The sequence below is a fragment of the Pseudophryne corroboree genome, chromosome 3 (genome assembly GCF_028390025.1).
Source record: "Pseudophryne corroboree isolate aPseCor3 chromosome 3, aPseCor3.hap2, whole genome shotgun sequence".
NCBI lineage: Eukaryota > Metazoa > Chordata > Amphibia > Anura > Myobatrachidae > Pseudophryne > Pseudophryne corroboree.
The window spans coordinates 624,893,613-624,915,156 of record NC_086446.1 but is presented as its reverse complement, the minus strand read 5'-3'; the positions used below and the strand labels follow the sequence as shown (position 1 = coordinate 624,915,156).

The window sequence follows — 21,544 nt, the reverse complement described above, 5'->3', positions numbered from 1 at the left end:
TGTGAAAGTGTTGGCTGTCCTTAAACTCTCCCCCTTCTCCCAAAATACTGCTCCATGCCACTGGTGCATCTTGCATATTAAGGACCCTTTATATTGCCATCCATGTGGGAGATATAGAATGTGAATAAAATGCACAACATAAAGTAATTAAACATCTGTTTACAAATGCTCCTTTACAAGGTGTTACATTGGCTTCATTAATATAGTGTAGTACAAACTGAATTAAAATCTAAAACTGGGCTTAGCTTTACAGTGGAACCCTCTTATTGTTAAAATGGTACTTAATGGCATATTTTAGAAATAAAGACACAGCACAGTTTCTTCATACCAAATGACTTTATCAGATGACCGTACAATAAAGAGGATTGCCACCTTCAGAACAACCCAAGTGCTAGGTGATGCACCCACTATGGTAAATGTGTATTTTGGGTGTGGGATTGAAAGTCGACAGTAACTAAGTCGACAATGTCTAGGTCGACCACTATTGGTCGACAGTAACTAGGTCGACAGGGTGTCTAGGTCGACAGGGTCTTTAGGTCGACATGTTCTAGGTCGACAGGTCAAAAGGTCGACATGAGTTTTTAATGTTATTTTGGTGTCGTTTTCTTCGTAGAGTGACCGGGAACCCCAATTAGTGCACCGCGTCCCCTCGCTTTGCTCGCCATGCTTCGGGCATGGTGCCTTCGCTCCGCTACCACTTCGCTCGGCACAGATTACCGTTCCAATCGTAGTCCACGTGGATCGTTAAGTATGAAAAGGTTAAAAAAAAGAAAAAATTTGTGAAAAACTCACGTCGACCTTTTGACCTGTCGACCTAGAACATGTCGACCTAAAGACCCTGTCGACCTAGACACCCTGTCGACCTAATTACTGTCGACCAATAGTGGTCGACCTAGACATTGTCGACCTAGTTACTGTCGACTTTCAGTCCGGATCCCGCCCATTTTAGCAATGGAGATGTTTAAGTCCTGGATGTAACACAATAAGGAGGTAAGTTCTAGGGCTGCCATGCCATCTGCTGGTGACACAAGGTTTTATAAAGGAACCTCTGCCTTACACAGACCACCTGGTGGGGCCAGGCACAGTAAATCTAAACACCAGTATATTAAACCATTCATACAGGTGGGCATGTCTCTGTAAGAGCTTCATCATACATGTTTGGAAATAGAATTAGAAATAAAATGTAGATGATACTGAAGAGACATCCAAAAAGCACACAAATAATTGATATGATATTGATATTTACAGGCATTTTGCACTGATACTTTTATGTAAATCTGGTATTTAAATAACAATAGATTTTATTTCATTTCATTGATTGCACTTATCTGACTGACAGACTGAACACACCTGTCCATAAGGACTAACTACAGTACTGTGTGACATATTGTAGCAAACATGCAGTTTGGCTGTTGGAGATATTGAGCATTGCTATTGCTACAAACACATGAATTAGAATGATACATCCTATATAACAATAATATCACTGCTCCTCACCTCTATGGGGGTAATTCAAGTGTTCTTCGCAGCGGAGGTCACTAGATGGCGCTTGACAGAGCAATTCAATTGTTGCTCCATTTGGGTGCGCATTGACATTACTGTTCTGTTGTTCTGTCATTTTGACGGGCTGGTAACTAGTGTCATACATTGTACGACAACAAATGTATTTAGGCAATAACAGAAGAAAAAAATTCTAGATTATTCAAAAGATATGTAAAAGCCAAGTCTCAGTGAACCACTGAACTTTACTCTTAACCAAGATGCAATATACACAATAGCCGACAATAAGGTGCAGTGAATTGAAGCAGCAGCAATATTATATTTTATCCTGTGGCTAATCCGCAGAAGTCCCCACTATTTGTAAGCCTAAAACGTGCTCCCTATAACAGACACATGCAACAAAAAACTTGGCTGAGAAAGAGAAGTTGCTACAATAAAGGAAGGTAGAAAAACACTTACTGTATGCTAATGAAACATCTGGTGCCACAACTGCATTTTAATACAGCGCCCTTTTGTAACTTTAACATGTGTTCCTGTATTCAATGCAACAAGAAGTGATTTGTCAACAATGTCAAATTAATGTGAAATCATTTTGTATCACTCTATGTGGGAATGAACAGTTTTTCTTATATAAAACATTTTTTATTGACAATTTTGCACAGAACAGAAAATTAGATTTTCTGCAATTAAATCTGCAGAGGTCACAGACAATGTGCAAAAGTACCATGGCACAATGCATAAGCATCTTCTGTGTGCAGGAATTCATGTTGAAAAGTGGCTGCTTTGCAGGTGGCAGCTGGACCGTGGGCAGATTGAATGCAGGATAGAGTCATTACTATTTGCGTGTTCTAAACTGGAGCTGCGAAAAATGAAGCCATCTCTGTAAGCAGTGTATTTCAATGAGCTATAGGGGTTATCAAAGTGTGCCCTCTGTTTGCAATTAACTAAACAACTTTCTTAGAGTTATAATTATAACAGGCTAGATCAGTGGTTCCCAAATGCAGTCCTCAAAACATCCCCACAGCACAGGTGACTTAGAGGGTCATTCAGATGGTAGCACAGCGGCTGCGCAGACACAGATATTGCGGTCGTATCCCCGATGGCATTTTTTTTGGGGGGGCAACACAGCGATGGGGAGACAGGGCGAAGGGGGGGGGGGGACCGTTTTCATGGTGGCTGAGTGATGTTACATGCAGCCACTCGGATACAAAAAAATGTCCGCTGACCGCCTGACAGCGCAGCTGGACTGCACTGCCAGGGGTCAACGTTAGATCCGATGCATTCGCAATTAGATTGCGGACGCATCGGGCGGCGGCCTCACACATACTGCCCAGCCCCCAGAATGTGCAGAGATGAACGCAGATCTGGCGTATGTTCATCTCTGAATAACCCCCTTAGTCAGTACCTCCGTCAGTTTTATCATCTGGGCACAAGCACACAAAACCTATTATGTTTGGGAACCACTGGGCTAGACACTTATTACTGCTCACAGGACATATAAACTCAGATTTTCACTACTTAAAGTGCAGGTAAATGGTACATAACAAAATGTAATCATAAATAGATGTCGCAGATCAGACAAACGTATAACACACAGCCCCCTTTACCATTGCTCCCTTCAGTTGTCTGAGTCCTGTAAGGGGGCTGCACCATTAGAACATAGGTAGTCAGTGCTATGCATGAGTCAGTACCTATTGTGCATGTGTCGCGTACATCTAACACAAGCAGAGCTTGGAGTTCCCAAAACTGAAAAGACAGTAAATTCTGGGCAAATTTAAGAATAACTACACCACAAATATAACATTTAGTTTTATGTGGGTGCTCCCAATCTGGTCCGAAGGCTCTAATGCTGCAGTTATTCTCTCTTCTATGTCACTAGGGTGGGCTTCTTATAAACACAAGTTGTCAATGCCCCTCCCCCATGAATTTATCATCTGTGGAAACAATCTATTAGCTTTAGTGATAAATAAAAAAACAAACAGAGTATGCAGGATATTGTGCGTTGTTGCAGTGTATTACTAAATTAGTTTATGGAGCCAAGTCCTTAACAGCCCATCCAAATGTATACACAGATTGCGTTTTGCTGGTTCTGTTTTTCATTTTCAGCAGCTATCTGCTTATTGTGGTGATGAGAAGCTGGGGGTAACTACCAGGATAGCCTGCATGGTAGCTGTGTACAATGTAATGAGGCTGTTCCACTGTTCTTTTTGCAGTGATAGCAATCAGAAACCAATGCCATGCCTCCAGGTGATGTGTAATTCTAGCTGGACTCCAAAGCACCTAATTCGGGAAAGAAGACCCAGTATTTCTCCACCAAAACTGGCTGCCACAAAAGGAAGGGGTGTGTCGGGTGTATAAATGATCTGAGGTGGGAAATAATATGTAAATGTCTTTTAGTACTAGGTTATAGGACTCCATGGGACATTATCCATAAAGCTTATGAAGCTGTATTTTCAAGCAAGAGGACATCTAAACCCTCCAACCCAAACCACGTTACTGAAGCTATCTTTTACAGATTAAACCCTCTTCAAACTATATTAAATGCCACAGAAGCATAAATCTGAGATCTCTATGTTTAAAACAGCAGCATCCCTGCACAATGACAGGCATAAAAGACTATATACATTAAACAAAAATTAAAATAAATACAAATAATTACTGCATTAAATTAGTTCTAAAATCACTACAGTACGTTTGGCCATGTTGCACAGTTTGTTTTTACAATAAAATATACATAGGTATATATACACTAACTCGGTGTCTTTACGAGACACAACATACAGGTGTGAAATGGCTTTGTATGCATCTCTTGGAACTTTGGAAGGGTCCTCTCTACAACAGATGTGAGGAGTGCAAATATATAGCGCTTCTTCTCTTAATGACTCTTATTCATCATGCATCTTCAGCAGCTCCAGGAAGGCTCCAACCGCTCCAAAGTAGCCCTAAAATATCAATTTCAAATAGATTAAAAGGAGATAGCAACATACTTTGTTAATAGGTTCCTTGTTTCCAAGCAAACTGTTGAAGTGATGATTCAATAGATACACATAACAGGAAGGCAACACCAGCTTCAGGGACTGATTGAGTTACACGGATCTCTGTGCACGGATGCCAATGGTGACATGCAAATATATGCATTTTTGCATATGTCTATCCTATTCTGAGCTGGATAGACATATGCTAGTGTTTCTAGGTGGGAACTGGGCAGTGACAAAGTGATTGCAAGGAACTACCCTAACCTGAGGGTGTGTCATGGGAGCGGTGGCTTAACTCCCAGAAACATTGGAGGACTGGCTGCCGGGCTCCAGCTGTCGGAGGGAGGAGAGGGGAGGGCTTGCAGGGGGAAAGACTGAGGGCACTGCTGAACTAGGACAGAGCTTTCTCTACTCATTTCATAGTGACTTGTTACAGTCACTGCTGACTGCTGTCCAGGTCACAACCCCCCTTTGCAGCTCCCTTCTGATGAAGAGTGTTGGAATGCGTATGACTGTGATAACAGATCAACACGCGTGTGTGTGTGTGTGTGTGTGTGTGTGTGTGTGTGTGTGTGTGTGTGTGTGTGTGTGTGTGTGTAGTGAGCTACAGCCCTGCTGTTGTGTCTTATATGAAGAAAGACAGGAGAGCAGGAGTTTTCAGGAAATGCACTAATTATTATAATAAAACTTTTAGGTGGCTATTTATCAGAGCTTGGAGAAAGATGAAATTGTAAGAGATAATGTACCAACCAATCGGCTCCTAACTGTCATGTTTCAAACACAGCCTGTAACATGGCAGACAGAAGCTGATTGGCTAGTACTTTATCTCACACAATTTTATCTCTCTTTGAGCTTTGATAAAACTTCCGCTCAGGGCTCTATTCATTAACATTTGTAGCCAGCACCTGAAAATTAAGATTTCTTATAGCCACAATTAGCGGCAATAAGGAATTTTTATTCTCCTAGATGTACTACTGACAAGTTGCTGGTACATCAACACGTGCAAGTTGTAGCCACTGGAGGGCACCACCTTCTATTTAATCTCCAGGCGCCTGGTATAAACTTACTTCCCTGACGGGAGTGCATCAAAAGCTCTGTACAATTCACAGCCTTGCGCACGGGGAAGAGAGGCCTGTTTCTGACAGATCTCTTGCACCTGGTGCAAGTGCAGATACTAATGGCGGTCAAAGTAAAGTCAATGGACGGCGTGGCTTTCCTCCTGTACACACAATCACCCGTATTAGTTGTACAGATACTTGCATTAGCATAAGGTAGTAAATCAAACTTCCGCGGCTGCCGACCACTAAATCACTTTGTGTGCGACTCACAATCTGCACCTTAATATTAAAGTATGAAAGAGTTTATTTTGGCTTTAATAAATCATTACTTTCAGAATTCCAGTCACATGTCCATATTAGAGCAAGCTGGACAAAGAGTGCAACTTTGGACTATGTCAAACTACAATGGAAGGCAAGTGCATGCTTACAAATTAAATTGGGTTTAAGGATGAGCCCTCACCTTCCTACAAAATATGTCTGGATTTTCAATATCTGTCTCCTGCCCTGGCAGTGCAAAATGGTTTTGTCATATTGCAAAATTGCACTTTCTACCTTATTTTCTCCTAACTCTAAATTAGGCTTTGTTGCTGCCTCTATTTTCTCACATCATCTTGTAAAAATAACATCAGAAGTAAGTGAATACACACTTGTGACCAGCCTGGATGGAGATTCTGCTTTCCCTGCTGCACTATAGTCACCTGGCTGTGTATGGTTAGACACCTCCCCCAGTCTATCATCTGGGAAAGTTTGATCACACTGGGTTGATGAAACGTATATGCGCACAAGTTGCTCAGCTCAGCCGTTCAGACCACTGAATCCCCCCCAATTTACCAATCTTCCCCATTCTCTTTCTCACAGCACTTCTTAAGAGGATCTAACATCATTTTTTCTAACCTTCTCTAGAGAATAAACTACACTCCCCAATTAACCCCTAGAGTTTTGTTGATTCCAGCATGCCCCTAGTCCATACTTGCCTACCTGACCCTCTCCATGAGGGAGAAAATGCTCTGTTCCTGGACTTTCCTGGTAATGTATGATTGCCATCACCTGTGGTGAAACACCTTTCTTATCAATAAACTAGCTCACCACAGGTGATGGCAATCATACATTACCAGGAAAGTCCAGGAGCAGAGCATTTTCTCCCTCATGGAGAGGGTCAGGTAGGCAAGTATGCCCTAGTCCCTTTTAAGTAGTATCAGATTCTTTTCAGTCATTACAGAACATCACAACTCCACTGGTCCTGTCTCCCAGCCTCTAAACAACACTGAAGTTGCTGTCAGAAAGGTCCTTACCATACAATGCAATTCTGTCAACTCACAAGGTCACACTATGGGAAACAAGATTTAGAACTGTATCACATGGTCACATAGTAAGGGAGCTCACGAAACAATGTCAACCTTGGGACACACTAAATAACTCTGTCATCAAATGCTTCTGACAGCAAGCTCCAGCCAATCAGATTTCCCTGCATGTGAAATGCACCCTTCTTACTGTACTGGTGTTCAGTAGTGGGCTGTGCACCTAAGCTGCAGCATGAGGATGTGGCAAGGGATTTTTCTGACTGCCATGAGACAGTATGTGGCGAGAATGAGGGTTCTGCACGGGCAGTACATGGCGGGCAACGCATAATATGATGGATAACTGTGTCTACTATGTGCCATATTTATTTTTAGGCCATGCCACACGTGCCTTTTGCTGCATTAAACATTAGTTTCATCTTACCACTCACTACGGATTTTGTGTGTTTCTCCATTCCATCAGCACAAGCCTTATATTTTGACCTATTTTTATTTTTGGAAACTTACAGGTATGCAGCAGTGGGGTTAATTAGATCAGCAGATCTGCAACAGAGCACAGGGTTGGAAATACTGGCAGAATGGAATTAGAAACACTTATGGGTCTATTTACTAAGCCTTGGATGGAGATAAAGTGGACGGAGATTTAGGGGTACATTTACTAAGCAGTGATAAGAGCGGAGAAGTGAGCCAGTGGAGAAATTTCCCCATCAACCAATCAGCAGCTCTGTATCATTTTATAGTATGCAAATTATAGATGTTACTTCAGTGCTGATTGGTTGCCATGGGCAACTTCTCCACTGGCTCATTTCTCTGCTCTTATCACTGCTTAGTAAATGTACCCCTAAGTACCGGCCAATCAGCTCCTAACTGCCATGTCACAGGCTGTGTTTGAAAAATAACAGTTAGGAGCTGATTGGCTGGTACTTTATCTCCATCCATGGCTTAGTCAATAGACCCCTTAAGGCCCGTATTCAAAGGCAGATGTGGGAGAGATGTGTGCTGAGCGAACTGCCCAGCACACATCTCTCCCACCACTCAGCACAGCGCAATGTGTGCTGAGCGTGCGGGGGGAGACAGGGGGGCGCTCATTTCACTCAGTGGGTGAAGGGAGCGACCTGCTAGATTGGCCTGCATGGCAGGCCAATCTAGCACCAGCAATAGCGATGCGCGGGGCTGCGCATCGCTATCGCTGTGAGGGGTAAAATCGAAGCAATCTAGTCAGATTGCTTAGATTATCGCTCCGTGAGTACTCCCCCTTTAGGTACTTATTTCCATATTGAGGTGTCTGAAGTTTTACAGTGACCCAGAGGTGCACAACTTATGGACCCCAGTTGGAATGTATTTATGGATTCCCCAGCTTGTACAATATGCAACATATTTATAACTCCGCAGATGCGTCCACCTCTGAATCAAACCCTGTGTCTGAGCTTAGCAGTGTAACCTAACTTGCTTGTGATCAGATTCCCAACCAGTACAAATTACTCTGTTACCATTGATAGGGCCCAAAAGTACTGTAAGTAACCAACTATGGCCCACCTTGGTCTGAAGGTGGCCTATTGACATTCAGTGTATGTGCACCACTGTAATGCCCACAACACTGTGCTAATGTTTACACATTACATTGGAAGCCACTTCTTCCTGGGCCCTAAAGCAATGACACTTAGGATCCTGAAACAATAACACACTAAAATCACGTTGTTATGTAGCTAAATGAATAATGTTGAGCACTACTTAGCTCAGCCTAGTGCTTGTACCCATATGGTATGGGAATTCTTTATTGTTTGCCTGGATAACAACAGACATTCACTACAAAACACTATATCGTTTTATCTCCCTTTACCTCATGTTCCAAAAAAAGGGCTTTTAGTTGTCCTTTTGACCAGTAATCCATGGCATAAGATAGCAGCTTCATTGAAACCATGTTGATTCGTAGAAAGTTCCCGACAAACAACACTCTGTCAATGTTCTAAAAGGAAAGTGACACACAAACAATGATGTACAGTGGTATTTCTTCACTACAGTCTTCAGCTCAATTAAAAAAAAGTCCAAGGAAAATGAACCGCTACAAAATACATTTAAAATACTCAAGCATTTGATTTTTAGTATAAAAGCAGTTGCATATATATATATATATATATATATATATATAAACGCTAACATTCTGGTATACTATGAGACTTTTCATAACCTATTGGAATGGCTTATTGAAGCACATCGGGCCAAATTCTGGGTATATCACAGCAACACGGCAGCTCCTGTGCAATACCGTACAACAAATCTCATAAATCTGTAGACAGCATCTGTGATCTGAGTGCTCATGATGGTCACTGACCCTGGCCAGTTTGTGTGAGCCAAGGCTTAATGAGAATAGCCGTCTGAACCCCTCTGCCGAGTTCCAGGGAGTTTGCATCAGACGTGTGTTGCCCCATTTTTGGAGAACAGTCCTGGTCATGGTATCCGGTCTCTAGGTCAACAAGACTTAGGTAAACAGTGTCTAGGTCGACCACTATTATTCAACAGTAGCTAGGTCGACAGGGTTTCTAGGTCGACAGATAAAAAGATCAACGAGTTTTTCAAATTTTTTTATTTTTTGGAACTTTTTCATACTTTACGATCCATGTGGACTACAATTGGGAGCGGTAACCTGTGAAGCATGGCGAGCGAAGCAAGCCATGCGAGGGGACACGGTGCACTAATTGGGGTTCCCGGTCACTGTACAGTGAAAACTACACAAATGTTTTTTTTAAAACTCATGTCGACCCAGACCATGTCAACCTAGAATCTCTGTCGACCTGGTTACTGTCGACCATTGGTGGTCGACCTTGCATACCACACCCCTGGTTGTAGCCCCGCTTCACCCCTTAAATGCTGCAGCATATCAATCATGCTGCAGATAAGGGTGGACTGTGAGAAATCTCACATGGCCCCAATCTGCACAGAAACAGAACAGGTCGTGAGTGGACCCTCAACAATTGGGTTTGTACTTCTAATTAAATATTATTAAAAGAAGACAACAAGCTGTAAGTACAAAATATAGTAAAACAAGTTTCTGAAATGTCCAGTGTTAATTCCAATGGGTGCTTTTTACAGTATTTAATAAAGTAGTGATAGGAAACCTGATACATTACCATTAATCCGTACTTGCCTACCTTTAAGGTCTCCTCTCTGGGAGAAGCCCAGAGAGGAGACGCTGCTTGCACCTCTGGGAGGTGGGGCCGGGCTGTCGGTTTCTAGGCCCTGCCACCAAAATTCTGTTATTTGTGGGTCTGCTAGGAGGGGCTAAATTATGTGAATTTGCCTGATTAAGCCACACCCACTGTAATGACAGGCGGCATAACACCAATCTCATTGGCTGCCAGTCTGCCTGTCCAGGAAAGGTGACTGCTGGGACTGTCCTCGATATGTGTGGAGAGCTCCAGCCTGCAGTGCTGGGTGCAAAAAGGTAGTAATAGGCTGGCATGGGCATATGCACTCTGGCATAGGCAGTGCAGCATTCAGGATCCGGGAGCTTCACCTACCATCCTTGGGGCAGCAGGAGATTTCCCATAGTTCCAGGAGTCTCCCGGACAATGTGGGAGGGTAGGCAACAATGCATAAATCTTAGTAATAAGTTATAGTGATACAATTATTCAAATAAAGATTCCTATCTGTAATACCGTTTCAGGAGGAAATTAAATAAGGCATAACAAACAAATCTGACAATACGAAAAGAAAAAGAAAAAGGCGCTAGTGGCAATAATACACTCCTCTATCATATGTATATATGATATCCCACTGTTTTAGAACTGCTGCTACCAGTCTGCATGCCATGATTCATTCCTGTTGGAACACTATAGTACTATAATGGGTCAATTTTGCCCGTCTTTCTGCAATAACAAAACAGTTGCTTTCAATGGGACCAACAAACTGGTTTTGCTTATTGTCATGACATTGTGGTGGACATACGGTATGTCTAAGGGGTTCATTTGGAAATGTTTTTGTAATAATATGCAGTGCAGATGATGAGTTGCTGTTATGTTATACTTATTTTTTATCATTACATTTTAATAAAATTTGATCTTGTATGTTCACTCCTTATTTTGAATTGCTAATTAAGGACCCGATTCAGTAAGGATCACAAATTCTGCTTCTTTTTAGCAGAATATGCAATCCTTTTGCTCGCATGCTGGTTGCCGCCCATCGCAGGGCAAGGCCGCCCAGCATGCTTCCCAACCGCCTCCCTCCTGCGACCACTCTGAAATTGCAGTCGCGCCGCAATTTCAGCGTGATCACAGAAAGTAGGGAAGCCTCCTGCAGACGCAGCCTGGCTGCGGCGGCAGAAGGCCCGTCGCCATCTTTTTGATCACAGCGGCTGCGTGTGGGGTCACGCAGCCGCCCCAATTACACCTATGCCACGCCCCCGTTCATCTGCCGCCGCCTCCGTTTCTTTGATGCCGCCCCTGCAATGCTCAGTCTCAGCCCAGGAAACGGAGCACTGCCTCCCCCCTCCCACCCAGCAAGCGCCTCTGCCTGAGTGACAGGCAGAGGCATTCTCATTTACTGCTGGGTGCCCGCAGAAAATGTGGATGCATGCGCAGGATGGGCGCTGCGCATGCACCCGCATAGTCTTTTTAATTTTTGCAGCTGGATCGCGTTTTGCGTTCCAGCCTGGATGAGGGCCTAAAATCTGATAATAAAGCAGACTGGAGCTTAGGGCCACAGTAGAAGGCAGGAGGCATGTTGTGTATAATGCTTAGAATATTCACTAGTAGGAAGCTTTGCCCTCACGCATTGTTTTTTTGTGTTTGTTTTTAAAACAAGATAAGGTCCTACAAAATATTTCAGGAAACTGAATCTATTCAATGACAGTACATCCGTTGGCGCATCAGGGTACATTTATAACGTGTAGTTCTGAAAATAAGCTCAAGGAGCCCATGGGCATTACATGTGAACTACATTTCAGTTGTAAATGATACAAATTAGCAGTAGTTCACATTGTTTGTATTCAAATATATTGCTATTTATTTATGATTGTGAGTCACAAAACAGGTTGGAAATGGCGGAACTACATGCACAATAAATGCAAGGGATTCTTAAGGATTTGGTAAACAACAACAAAAAACATAGCAGCATTATTGTTATTGTTCAAAATAAACAGAAACAGCATGCATAGCAGATAGTGCATAGAGAAAACAGGAGATGGGAGTTCTATTGCTCACAAGATTCTGCTGAAGTTCTCAATGCTTTGATAGCCCTGTACAATGCTGCTTGAACTCCATGCCACAAGGCAACACTGTAAAGAAGCTGAAAGCAGAAAGAGGAGGACACCAAGGTGCTTGCATTCGCATTTACGGGATTAGTACAGTATTCACCAGAACAGCTTTATAACGCAAACTGAAACTTATATATACAGCGGTACATATTAATATATCATATATACAAGTATCACAAACACATATATAGAAACATGATGCGCCTAATTGTAATATCTAATACTTCCTGTATTTTCACTAAATATGAGCCTATCTATATTAACTACCTAGAAGTATTTAGAGAGTTATCAGTAAATGCATTTTTTATGTGAAAAAATAAGATTTTACTCACCGGTAAATCTATTTCTCGTAGTCCGTAGTGGATGCTGGGGACTCCGTAAGGACCATGGGGAATAGCGGCTCCGCAGGAGACTGGGCACAGCTAAGAAAGAATTAGGACTACCTGGTGTGCACTGGCTCCTCCCACTATGACCCTCCTCCAGACTTCAGTAAGGATACTGTGCCCGGAAGAGCTGACACAATAAGGAAAGGATTTTGAATCCCGGGTAAGACTCATACCAGCCACACCAATCACACCGTATAACTCGTGATATTATACCCAGTTAACAGTATGAACATAACAGAGCCTCTCAACAGATGGCTCAACAATAACCCTTTTAGTTAACAATAACTATATACAAGTATTGCAGACAGTCCGCACTTGGGACGGGCGCCCAGCATCCACTACGGACTACGAGAAATAGATTTACCGGTGAGTAAAATCTTATTTTCTCTAACGTCCTAGTGGATGCTGGGGACTCCGTAAGGACCATGGGGATTATACCAAAGCTCCCAAACGGGCGGGAGAGTGCGGATGACTCTGCAGCACCGAATGAGAGAACTCAAGGTCCTCCTCAGCCAGGGTATCAAACTTGTAGAATTTTGCAAACGTGTTTGCCCCTGACCAAGTAGCAGCTCGGCAAAGTTGTAAAGCCGAGACCCCTCGGGCAGCCGCCCAAGAAGAGCCCACTTTCCTCGCGGAATGGGCTTTTACAGATTTAGGCTGCGGCAGGCCAGCCACAGAATGCGCAAGCTGAATTGTGCTACAAATCCAGCGAGCAATAGTCTGCTTTGAAGCAGAAGCACCCATCTTGTTTGGTGCATACAGGATAAATAGCGAGTCAGTCTTCCTGACTCCAGCCGTCCTGGAAACATACATTTTCAAGGCCCTGACTACGTCCAGTAACTTGGAGTCCTCCAAGTCCCTAGTAGCCGCAGGCACCACGATAGGTTGGTTCAAGTGAAAAGCTGATACCACCTTAGGAAGAAACTGGGGACTAGTCCTCAATTCTGCCCTATCCATATGGAAAATCAAATAGGGGCTTTTGCATGACAAAGCCGCCAATTCTACCACCCGCCTTGCCGAAGCCAAGGCCAAAAGCATGACCACTTTTCACGTGAGATATTTTAAATCCACGGTTTTGAGTGGCTCAAACCAATGTGACTTTAGGAAACCCAACACCACATTGAGGTCCCACGGTGCCCCTGGAGGCACAAAAGGAGGCTGAATATGCAGTACTCCCTTGACAAATGTCTGAACTTCAGGCAGTGAAGCCAGTTCCATTTTGGAAGAAAATCGATAGAGCCGAAATCTGGACCTTAATGGAACCCAATTGTAGGCCCATAGTCACCTCTGACTGTAGGAAGTGCAGAAATCGACCTAGCTGAAATTTCTCCTTTGGGGCCTTCCTGGCCTCACAGTACGCAACATATTTCCGCCATATGCGGTGATAATGGTTAGCGTTCACTTCTTTCCTAGCTTTAAATAGCGTAGGGATAACTTCCTCCGGAATTCCCTTTTCCTTCAGGATCCGGCGTTCAACTGCCATGCCGTCAACGCAGCCGTGGTACGTCTTGAAACAGACAGGCCTCCTGCTGCAGCAGGTCCTGTCTGAGCGGCAGAGGCCATATGTCCTCTGAGATCATTTCTTGGAGTTCTGGTTACCAAGCTCTTCTTGGCCAACCCGGAACAATGAGTATAGTTCTTACTCCTCTCCTTCTTATTATTCTCATTACCCTGGGTAAGAGAGGCAGAGAAGGGAACACATACACCGACTGGTACACCCACGATGTTACCAGAGCGTCCACAGCTATCGCCTGAGGGTCCTTGACCTGGCGCAATATCTTTGTAACTTTTAGTTGAGGCGGGACGCCATCATGTCCACCTGTGGCCTTTCCCAACGGTGTACAATCATTTGGAAGACTTCTGGATGAAGTCCCCACTCTCCCGGGTGGAGGTCGTGTCTTCTGAGAAAGTCTGCTTCTCAGTTGTCCACTCCGGGAATGAACACTGCTGACAGTGCTAACCCATGATTTTCCGCCCATCGGAGAATCCTTGTGGCTTCTGCCATCGCCATCCTGCTTCTTGTGCCGCCCTGTCGTGTACATGAGCGAGCGCCGTGATGTTGTCTGACTGGATCAGCACCGGCCGGTGTTGAAGCAGGGGTCTAGCCTGACTTAGGGCATTGTAAATGGCCCTTAGTTCCAGAATATTTATGTGTAAGGAAGTCTCCTGACTTTTCCATAGCCTTGGAAGTTTCTTCCCTGTGTGACTGCCCCCCAGCCTCGAAGGCTGGCATCCGTGGTCACCAGGACCCAGTCCTGTATGCCGAATCTGCGGCCCCCTAGAAGATGAGCACTCTGCAGCCACCACAACAACGACACCCTGGCCCTTGGAGACAGGGTTATCTGCCGATGCATCTGAAGATGCGACCCGGACCACCTGTCCAACAGATCCCACTGGAAAATCCTTGAATGGGACCTGGCGAATGGAATTTCTTCGTAAGAAGCTACCATCCTTCCCAGGGCTCGCGTGCATTGATGCACCGACACCTGTATACGTATTAGGAGGTCTCTGTCTAGAGACGACAACTCCTTGGACTTCTCCTCCGGGAGAAAACCTTTTTATCCTGTTCTGTGTCCAGAACCATACTCAGGAACAGTAGACGCGTCGTAGGAACCAGCTGCGACTTTGGAATATTCAGAATTCAGCCGTGCTGTTGTAGCACTTCCCGAGATAGTGCTACTCCGCCGAAAAACTGCTCCCTGGACCTCGCCTTTATAAGGAGATTGTCCAAGTACGGGATAATTATTTCGGCCATTACCTTGGTAAATACCTCGGTGCCGGGGACAGACCAGTGGCAACGTCTGGAATTGGTAATGACAATCCTGTACCACAATTTTGAGGTACTCCTGGTGAAAAGGGTAAATAGGGACATGCAGGTAAGCATCCTTGATGTCCAGTGATACCATCCAGGCTTGCAATAATCGCCCTGAGCGATTCCATTTCGAACTTGAACCTTCGTATATAAGTGTTCAAGGCTTTCAATTTTAGAATGGGTCTCACCGAACCGTCTGGTTTCGGTACCACAACATTTTGGAATAGTAACCCCGGCCTTGTTGAAGGAGGGGTACCTAGATTTCACCTGCTGGAAGTGCAGCTTGTGAATTGCCGCCAGTACTACCTTTCTCCGAGGGCAGCAGGCAAGGCTGAGGTGAGGTAACGGCGAGGGGGAGTCGCCTCGAACTCCAGCCTGTATCCCTGTGATACTATTGAAAATACGGTGCCTTCTTAGGCTGTGAGGAAACCTGAGGTAAAAAAAATTTTTTTTTCTTCCCAGCTGTTGCTGTGGATACGAGGTCCCAGAGACCATCCCCAACAATTCCTCACCTTTATAAGGCAGAATCTCCATGTGCCTTTTATAGGCAGCATCACCTGTCCACTGCCGGGTTTCTAATACCCTCCTGGCAGAATGGACATTGCATTAATTCTGGATGCCAGCCGGCACACATCCCTCTGTGCAGCCTTTATATATAAGAAAACGTCTTTAATATGCTCTATGTTAGCAAACTATTTTCCCTGTCTTAGAGTATTAATATTATCTGACAGGGTATCAGACCACGCTGCAGCAGCACTATTTATGCTGAGGTGATTGCAGGTCTCAGTATATAACCTGAGTGTGTATATACAGACTTCAGGATAGTCTCCTGCTTTTTATCAGCAGGCTCCTTAAAGGTGGCCGTATCCTAAGACGGCAGTGCCTTTTTTGACAAACGTGTGAGCGCCTTATCCACCCTAAGGGATATCTCCCAACGTGACCTATCCTCTGGCGGGAAAGGGTACGCCATCAGTAACTTTTTAGAAATTACCAGTTTCTTATTGGGGGAACCCACGCTACTTTACACACTTCATTCATTCATCTGATGGGGGAACAAAACACTGGCTGCTTTTTCTCCCCAAAAATAAAACCAATTTTATGTGGTACTTGGGTTCATGTCAGAAATGCGTAACACATTTTTTATTGCCGAGATCATGTAACGGATGTTCCTAGTGGATTGTGTATATGTCTCAATCTCGTCGACACTGGAGTCAGACTCCGTGTCGACATCTGTGTCTGCCATCTGAGGTAACGGGCGCTTTCTTGAGCCCCTGATGGCCTTTGAGACGCCTGGGCAGGCGCGGGCTGAGAAGCCGGCTGTCCCACAGCTGTTTTACGTCATCCAGCCTTGTAAGGAGTTGACATTGTCGTTTAATACCTTCCACCTATCCATCCACTCTGGTGTCGGCCCCACAGGGGACGACATCCCATTTATCGGCCTCTGCTCCACCTCCACGTAACCTTCCTCATCCCACATGTCGACACAGCCGTACCGACACACAGCACACACACAGGGAAGGCTCTGACTGAGGACAGGACCCCACAAAGTCCTTTGGGGAGACAGAGAGAGAGTATGCCAGCACACACCAGAGCGTTATATAATGCAGGGATTAACACTATAACTGAGCGATGATTTTTCCCCCAATAGCTGCTTGTATAAACAATATTGCACCTAAATTTTGTGCCCCCCCTCTCTTTTTAACCCTTTGAGCCTGAAAACTACAGGGGAGAGCCTGGGGAGCTGTCTTCCAGCTGCACTGTGAAGAGAAAATGGCGCCAGTGTGCTGAGAGAGATAGCTCCGCCCCTTTTTCGCGGACTTTTCTCCCGTTTTTTTTATGGATTCTGGCAGGGGTATTTATCACATATATAGCCTCTGGGGCTATATATTGTGATATATTTGCCAGCCAAGGTGTATTTATTGCTTCTCAGGGCACCCCCCCCCCCAGCGCCCTGCACCCTCAGTGACCGGAGTGTGAAGTGTGTATGAGGAGCAATGTGCGCTACCTTGGTGAAGACTGATGTCTTCTGCCGCCGATTTTCCGGATTTCTTCTTGCTTCTGGCTCTGTAAGGGGGCCGGTGGCGCGGCTCCGGGACCGAACACCAATGGCCGGTTCCATGCGGTCGATCCCTCTGGAGCTAATGGTGTCCAGTAGCCTAAGAAGCCCAAACTACCACCTGTTAGGTAGGTTCGCTTCTTCTCCCCTTAGTCCCTCGCTGCAGTGAGTCTGTTGCCAGCAGATCTCACTGTAAAATAAAAAACCTAACATATACTTTCTTTCTAGGAGCTCAGGAGAGCCCCTAGTGTGCATCCAGCTCGGCCGGGCACAGGATTCTAACTGAAGTCTGGAGGAGGGTCATAGTCAGAGCCGGCCCTAGCTATAGGCAGACTAGGCAATTGCCTAGGGCATCTGCCTTCACATAGTGGCCGGCTCTGTAACCATTGGTGGTCGTGGGGCACCCGAGGTTCGGCGCCCGCTGGCGGCCCTGCTCTTATGTGAGCAGAGCCGCCTGCGGTAGCTCCAGACAGTACCTGCAGTTACGGAGCTGTTGAAGGGCGCCCGCTGCCCCTAACAAAGATGGCCACCGCATCGGCAGGAGGGCTGCTGCGCATGCTCGGCAGCAGCAGCTCCTCCTCCCATGCTCCTTTGCGGAGTCAGGCTGACTCCGGGCACCGCTGCGCAACGAGTCAGCAACTGTGACTGAGCCACTGCTCTTCTAGACCACCAACGCAAAACAGAGCAGCAGCTTTAAAAGTGAAGGGGCGGCCAGTACTATATAAAAAAACAGTAAGGCAGTTTAATTAATTCGGTGTCAGTGTCTCTGTAATTTTGGTGGGCTGCGTAAGTGTGTGTATATATGTATGTGTATAGTGTGTATATATTATATATATATATATACATATATATATATATACCAGTGACGTGCGGTGGGGTGAGGCAGGTGAGGCAGAGCCTTTCCTGTCATACTTACGTTTAAACCAGAGTTTTGACTCAATAAAATATATGAAAAATGCTGATAATTTGTTTGAAATATCTTCTTTGCATTATTCTAATAATTTTTATAGCCCAAACTCTGGAGTAAAAAGTCTATGGCAGGTGAAGCAGTGCCTCGCCTGTGTATCCTTTCCACACATCTCTAATCAAAACTCACCAGATTTCCAGGAGTTTATACTGCTGCACCTGTGTATAATGCCCAAATGTACCCTATGGCTCATATATTGCATGTAAATCTGGTTCTGGGGTTAGCCAATGGCTCCTGAGCCATTTAGCTCACCGCACGTCCCTGATATATACACATACATACATACTCTCTCTCTCTGTATATATATATATCTATCTATTTATCTATCTATCTATCTATCTATATATATATATCAGTGACGTGCGGTGAAGTCTTTTTCAGGGGAGGCACATATATATATATATATATATATATATATATCTATCTGCCCCCCATCTCTCACCTGAGATGTCCCCAGAGTGTAGGCGCCGCTGCTGCTGACTGGGGGACAGAGGAGGAGGAACGAGAGGGGAGAGTGCTGGCCACCGCCGCCGCATACATTCCTGGTCTGGGCTTCCCGGGGCCGCTGCTGTAGTGACAGGAACTGCCGGGTCCTGCGCCGCTTCTCCCGCCGCGTATGTTTGATTGGGCCAGCGGATCCAGCACTGGATCCGCTGGCCCAATCACATGTGGCAGAAGCGTGCTTCCCCTGCCAGCGAGGCACTTGTATAAGTGCCGCATTCCCCTTTTTTCTAATGGGCTTTTACAGCCCAGCGCTTGGCCCCCCTGCTTTGTCCCCGTTCCTACCGTCTACGGGAGGCACTATCTATCAGTGCCTCCCAAACTAATTAAATGTTCTAAAAATGATTAGAATAATATAAAGAGTATACATATGACACTTAATATGTGTCTTATGTATCTTCTTTGTATTATTTTAATCATTAATGACAGGGGAGGCACTGCCTCCTACCTCCCCTGACTGCACGTCCCTGATATCCATGTAGTGAACTCGGCACTCACTTATAATAAAACTACAATCCTAACTAAAATCCTGCTGTGTGTGTAGTTTTCCTCTCTACCACTTCCCCTATGCTGTGGGTGCCCGCAGCATTATCTCCTCCATACCTCTATCCTGTCCCTGACCTCTCTGTCCTGTACCTGTCACCCCTCTCTCCTGTTCCCTCTGTCCTATCCCCCATATCTTGGTCCTATGACTTTTGTCCTGTCCCCTCTGTCCTGTCCTCACTGTATTGTCCCAGTCCCCACTGTCATATCCATGTCCCCTCTGTCCCAGCACTATCACTCCTCTCTCCTGTCCCTTCTGTCTTGTCCCTATTGTCAAAGTCAGAAAAATATCACGATGCACACTGCCATATTTGCACCTCATATGTGTCCCTGCTGCGCATGCGTGCGCTCTCCCGTGCGTGCGCATACTCGCTGTTGCGAGCACCCGCAGGCGCACGGTATGCGCATTTACGGTAGAGATTGTATGCGTCTAGCGGGCGACTCTTTTGTTACATATTTTCACCATATAATGTATTTTGTAGATTATGGTCCCTTTGATAGAATCTGAAAGTTTGGTTAATGTAGGATGTTCATGGACAGAGAAATCCCTCTTTGTTTGATACGAAGGGTCAGACAGGAGTAATACAGTGGTGTTTAGTATCCATCGGAAGAATATTTAATTAGCAATATTCCGGTGTTGGTTTGAAACAGATTAATCGCTCGTGCGAATAGTTATGGACATAAGAAGTTTATGTCCATTTACTATTATTTGCACTTACTTATCCATGCGGCGGGAAACCCAGTTTCCCACCCACCTGAGCAGTTGGAAATTGTCACAGCCCACCTGTATGAATCAACCTATGACCTTTTGTTATAATACGAAGAGGAATTCCTGTGTCCAATGAACAATGAGATTGTAGGGACCATTGAATTGTATTGTGTGTGAGGCATAAATAGACAAGCCGATCACATCCAGCTCACTCTTCAACGGTTCTCATTGCTGATAATCGGGAGCTGGATGTCCAGAGGCGCATGCGATCGTTCCCCTTTGTGCGTAAGTTTTTATCCGCAACCATATTGTCTTTGTTGTTATTGTGGGCCATATCTCTCTCTCTCTCTCTTCTCCTCTTTCTCTCGTACTCTCTTAAACGTAATAGTATTGTATTGTATTTCCTGTGTAGTTACCTGGTTAGTTAGTCTATGTTATATTGTAGTGTATGACTTGTACTGTATTATTCTTTTTGCAAGTATAACATATTCATAAGGCGTTAGACCCTAAGCCCGGTAGTTGTGTGTTCATTATAGTGTTAAGTATTCTCAGAGCGTCGGTGACGCTCGAACAGCTTTTAAGTTAATAAGGTTACACTGTGTTGCATCTACACCCTATCTCTACACTAAGGTTTTACTGCATATTACATTGTTTATGGTTTAGATATAAAGGTTTAACATTGTGAGCGTCTGCGCCGCTGGTGATCTCCTCGTGGTCCCGAGCGTCCGCTACGCTATAGCGAACCATTACGTTAGTCAGCAGCCAATAGCGTGCCTGCCTGTGATCTCTTGGCCGTGAGCGAACGTGACGCTTGAGCGTCTCGACCACGGCTAAGCGATTGTTACGCAACGTGCGTACCCTTACGGTACTCCATACGTCAATAGCGTACAGTGTTCTTAGGCCTCTTAAAGGGTTTTAAATAAGATAAATATTTAGCTTTATCACTATCTTCTCTGACCTTTCCCTGTCTCCTCTGTCCTGTTCCTGTCACTCCTCTCTCCTGTTCCCTCTGTTCTGTCTTGTCCTTGCTCAATCTGTCCTGGTCCTGACACTTGTGTTCTAGCCCGTTCATGCCAGCTCTATCCTGGCCCTATTACTTATGTACTGTCCCTGTCACTTCTGTCCTGCCTTGCCTTTTGTTCTGCCATCACTGTCCTGTCCCTGTCACCTGTCCTGGTCCTGTCCCCACTGTCATGTCCCTGTCACCACTTTCTCCTGTCCCTTCTATTCTGTCCAGTCCCTTTTCCCTCTGTTCTAACCCTCTCTCTGTCACCCAGTGTCTTCCTGCCACCCACTATCTCCCTGTCTCCCTTTCCCTCTCCAGTCACTCTTTATCTCCCTGCTACCCCTCCCTCCCCAGTCAATCACTATCTCTGTCACCCACTATCTCCCTGTCTTGGGGAAGAGGGGAGGGGGGGGGGGGCACCAGACATAATCTTGCCTAGGGCATCACATTGGCTAGGGCCGGCACTGGTCATAGTGGGAGGA

At 45.1% G+C, this 21,544-nt stretch overlaps 1 protein-coding gene across 4 annotated transcripts in view; it reads right to left on the bottom strand.

Moving 5' to 3' along the window:
* Positions 1 to 902: 902 nt before the first annotated feature.
* PANK1 (pantothenate kinase 1) overlaps positions 903 to 21,544 on the bottom strand; it is an 89,227-nt gene continuing 68,585 nt past the window's right edge. For all 4 annotated transcript variants that reach the window (XM_063961683.1, XM_063961685.1, XM_063961684.1 and 1 more), the window contains 2 exons: positions 8,672 to 8,797; positions 903 to 4,442 (listed from right to left, as the gene is read on the bottom strand). In XM_063961683.1, coding sequence (XP_063817753.1) covers positions 4,386 to 4,442; positions 8,672 to 8,797 — 183 coding nt within the window. In that variant the 3' untranslated portion in view covers positions 903 to 4,385. The remainder of the gene's footprint in view (positions 4,443 to 8,671; positions 8,798 to 21,544) is intronic.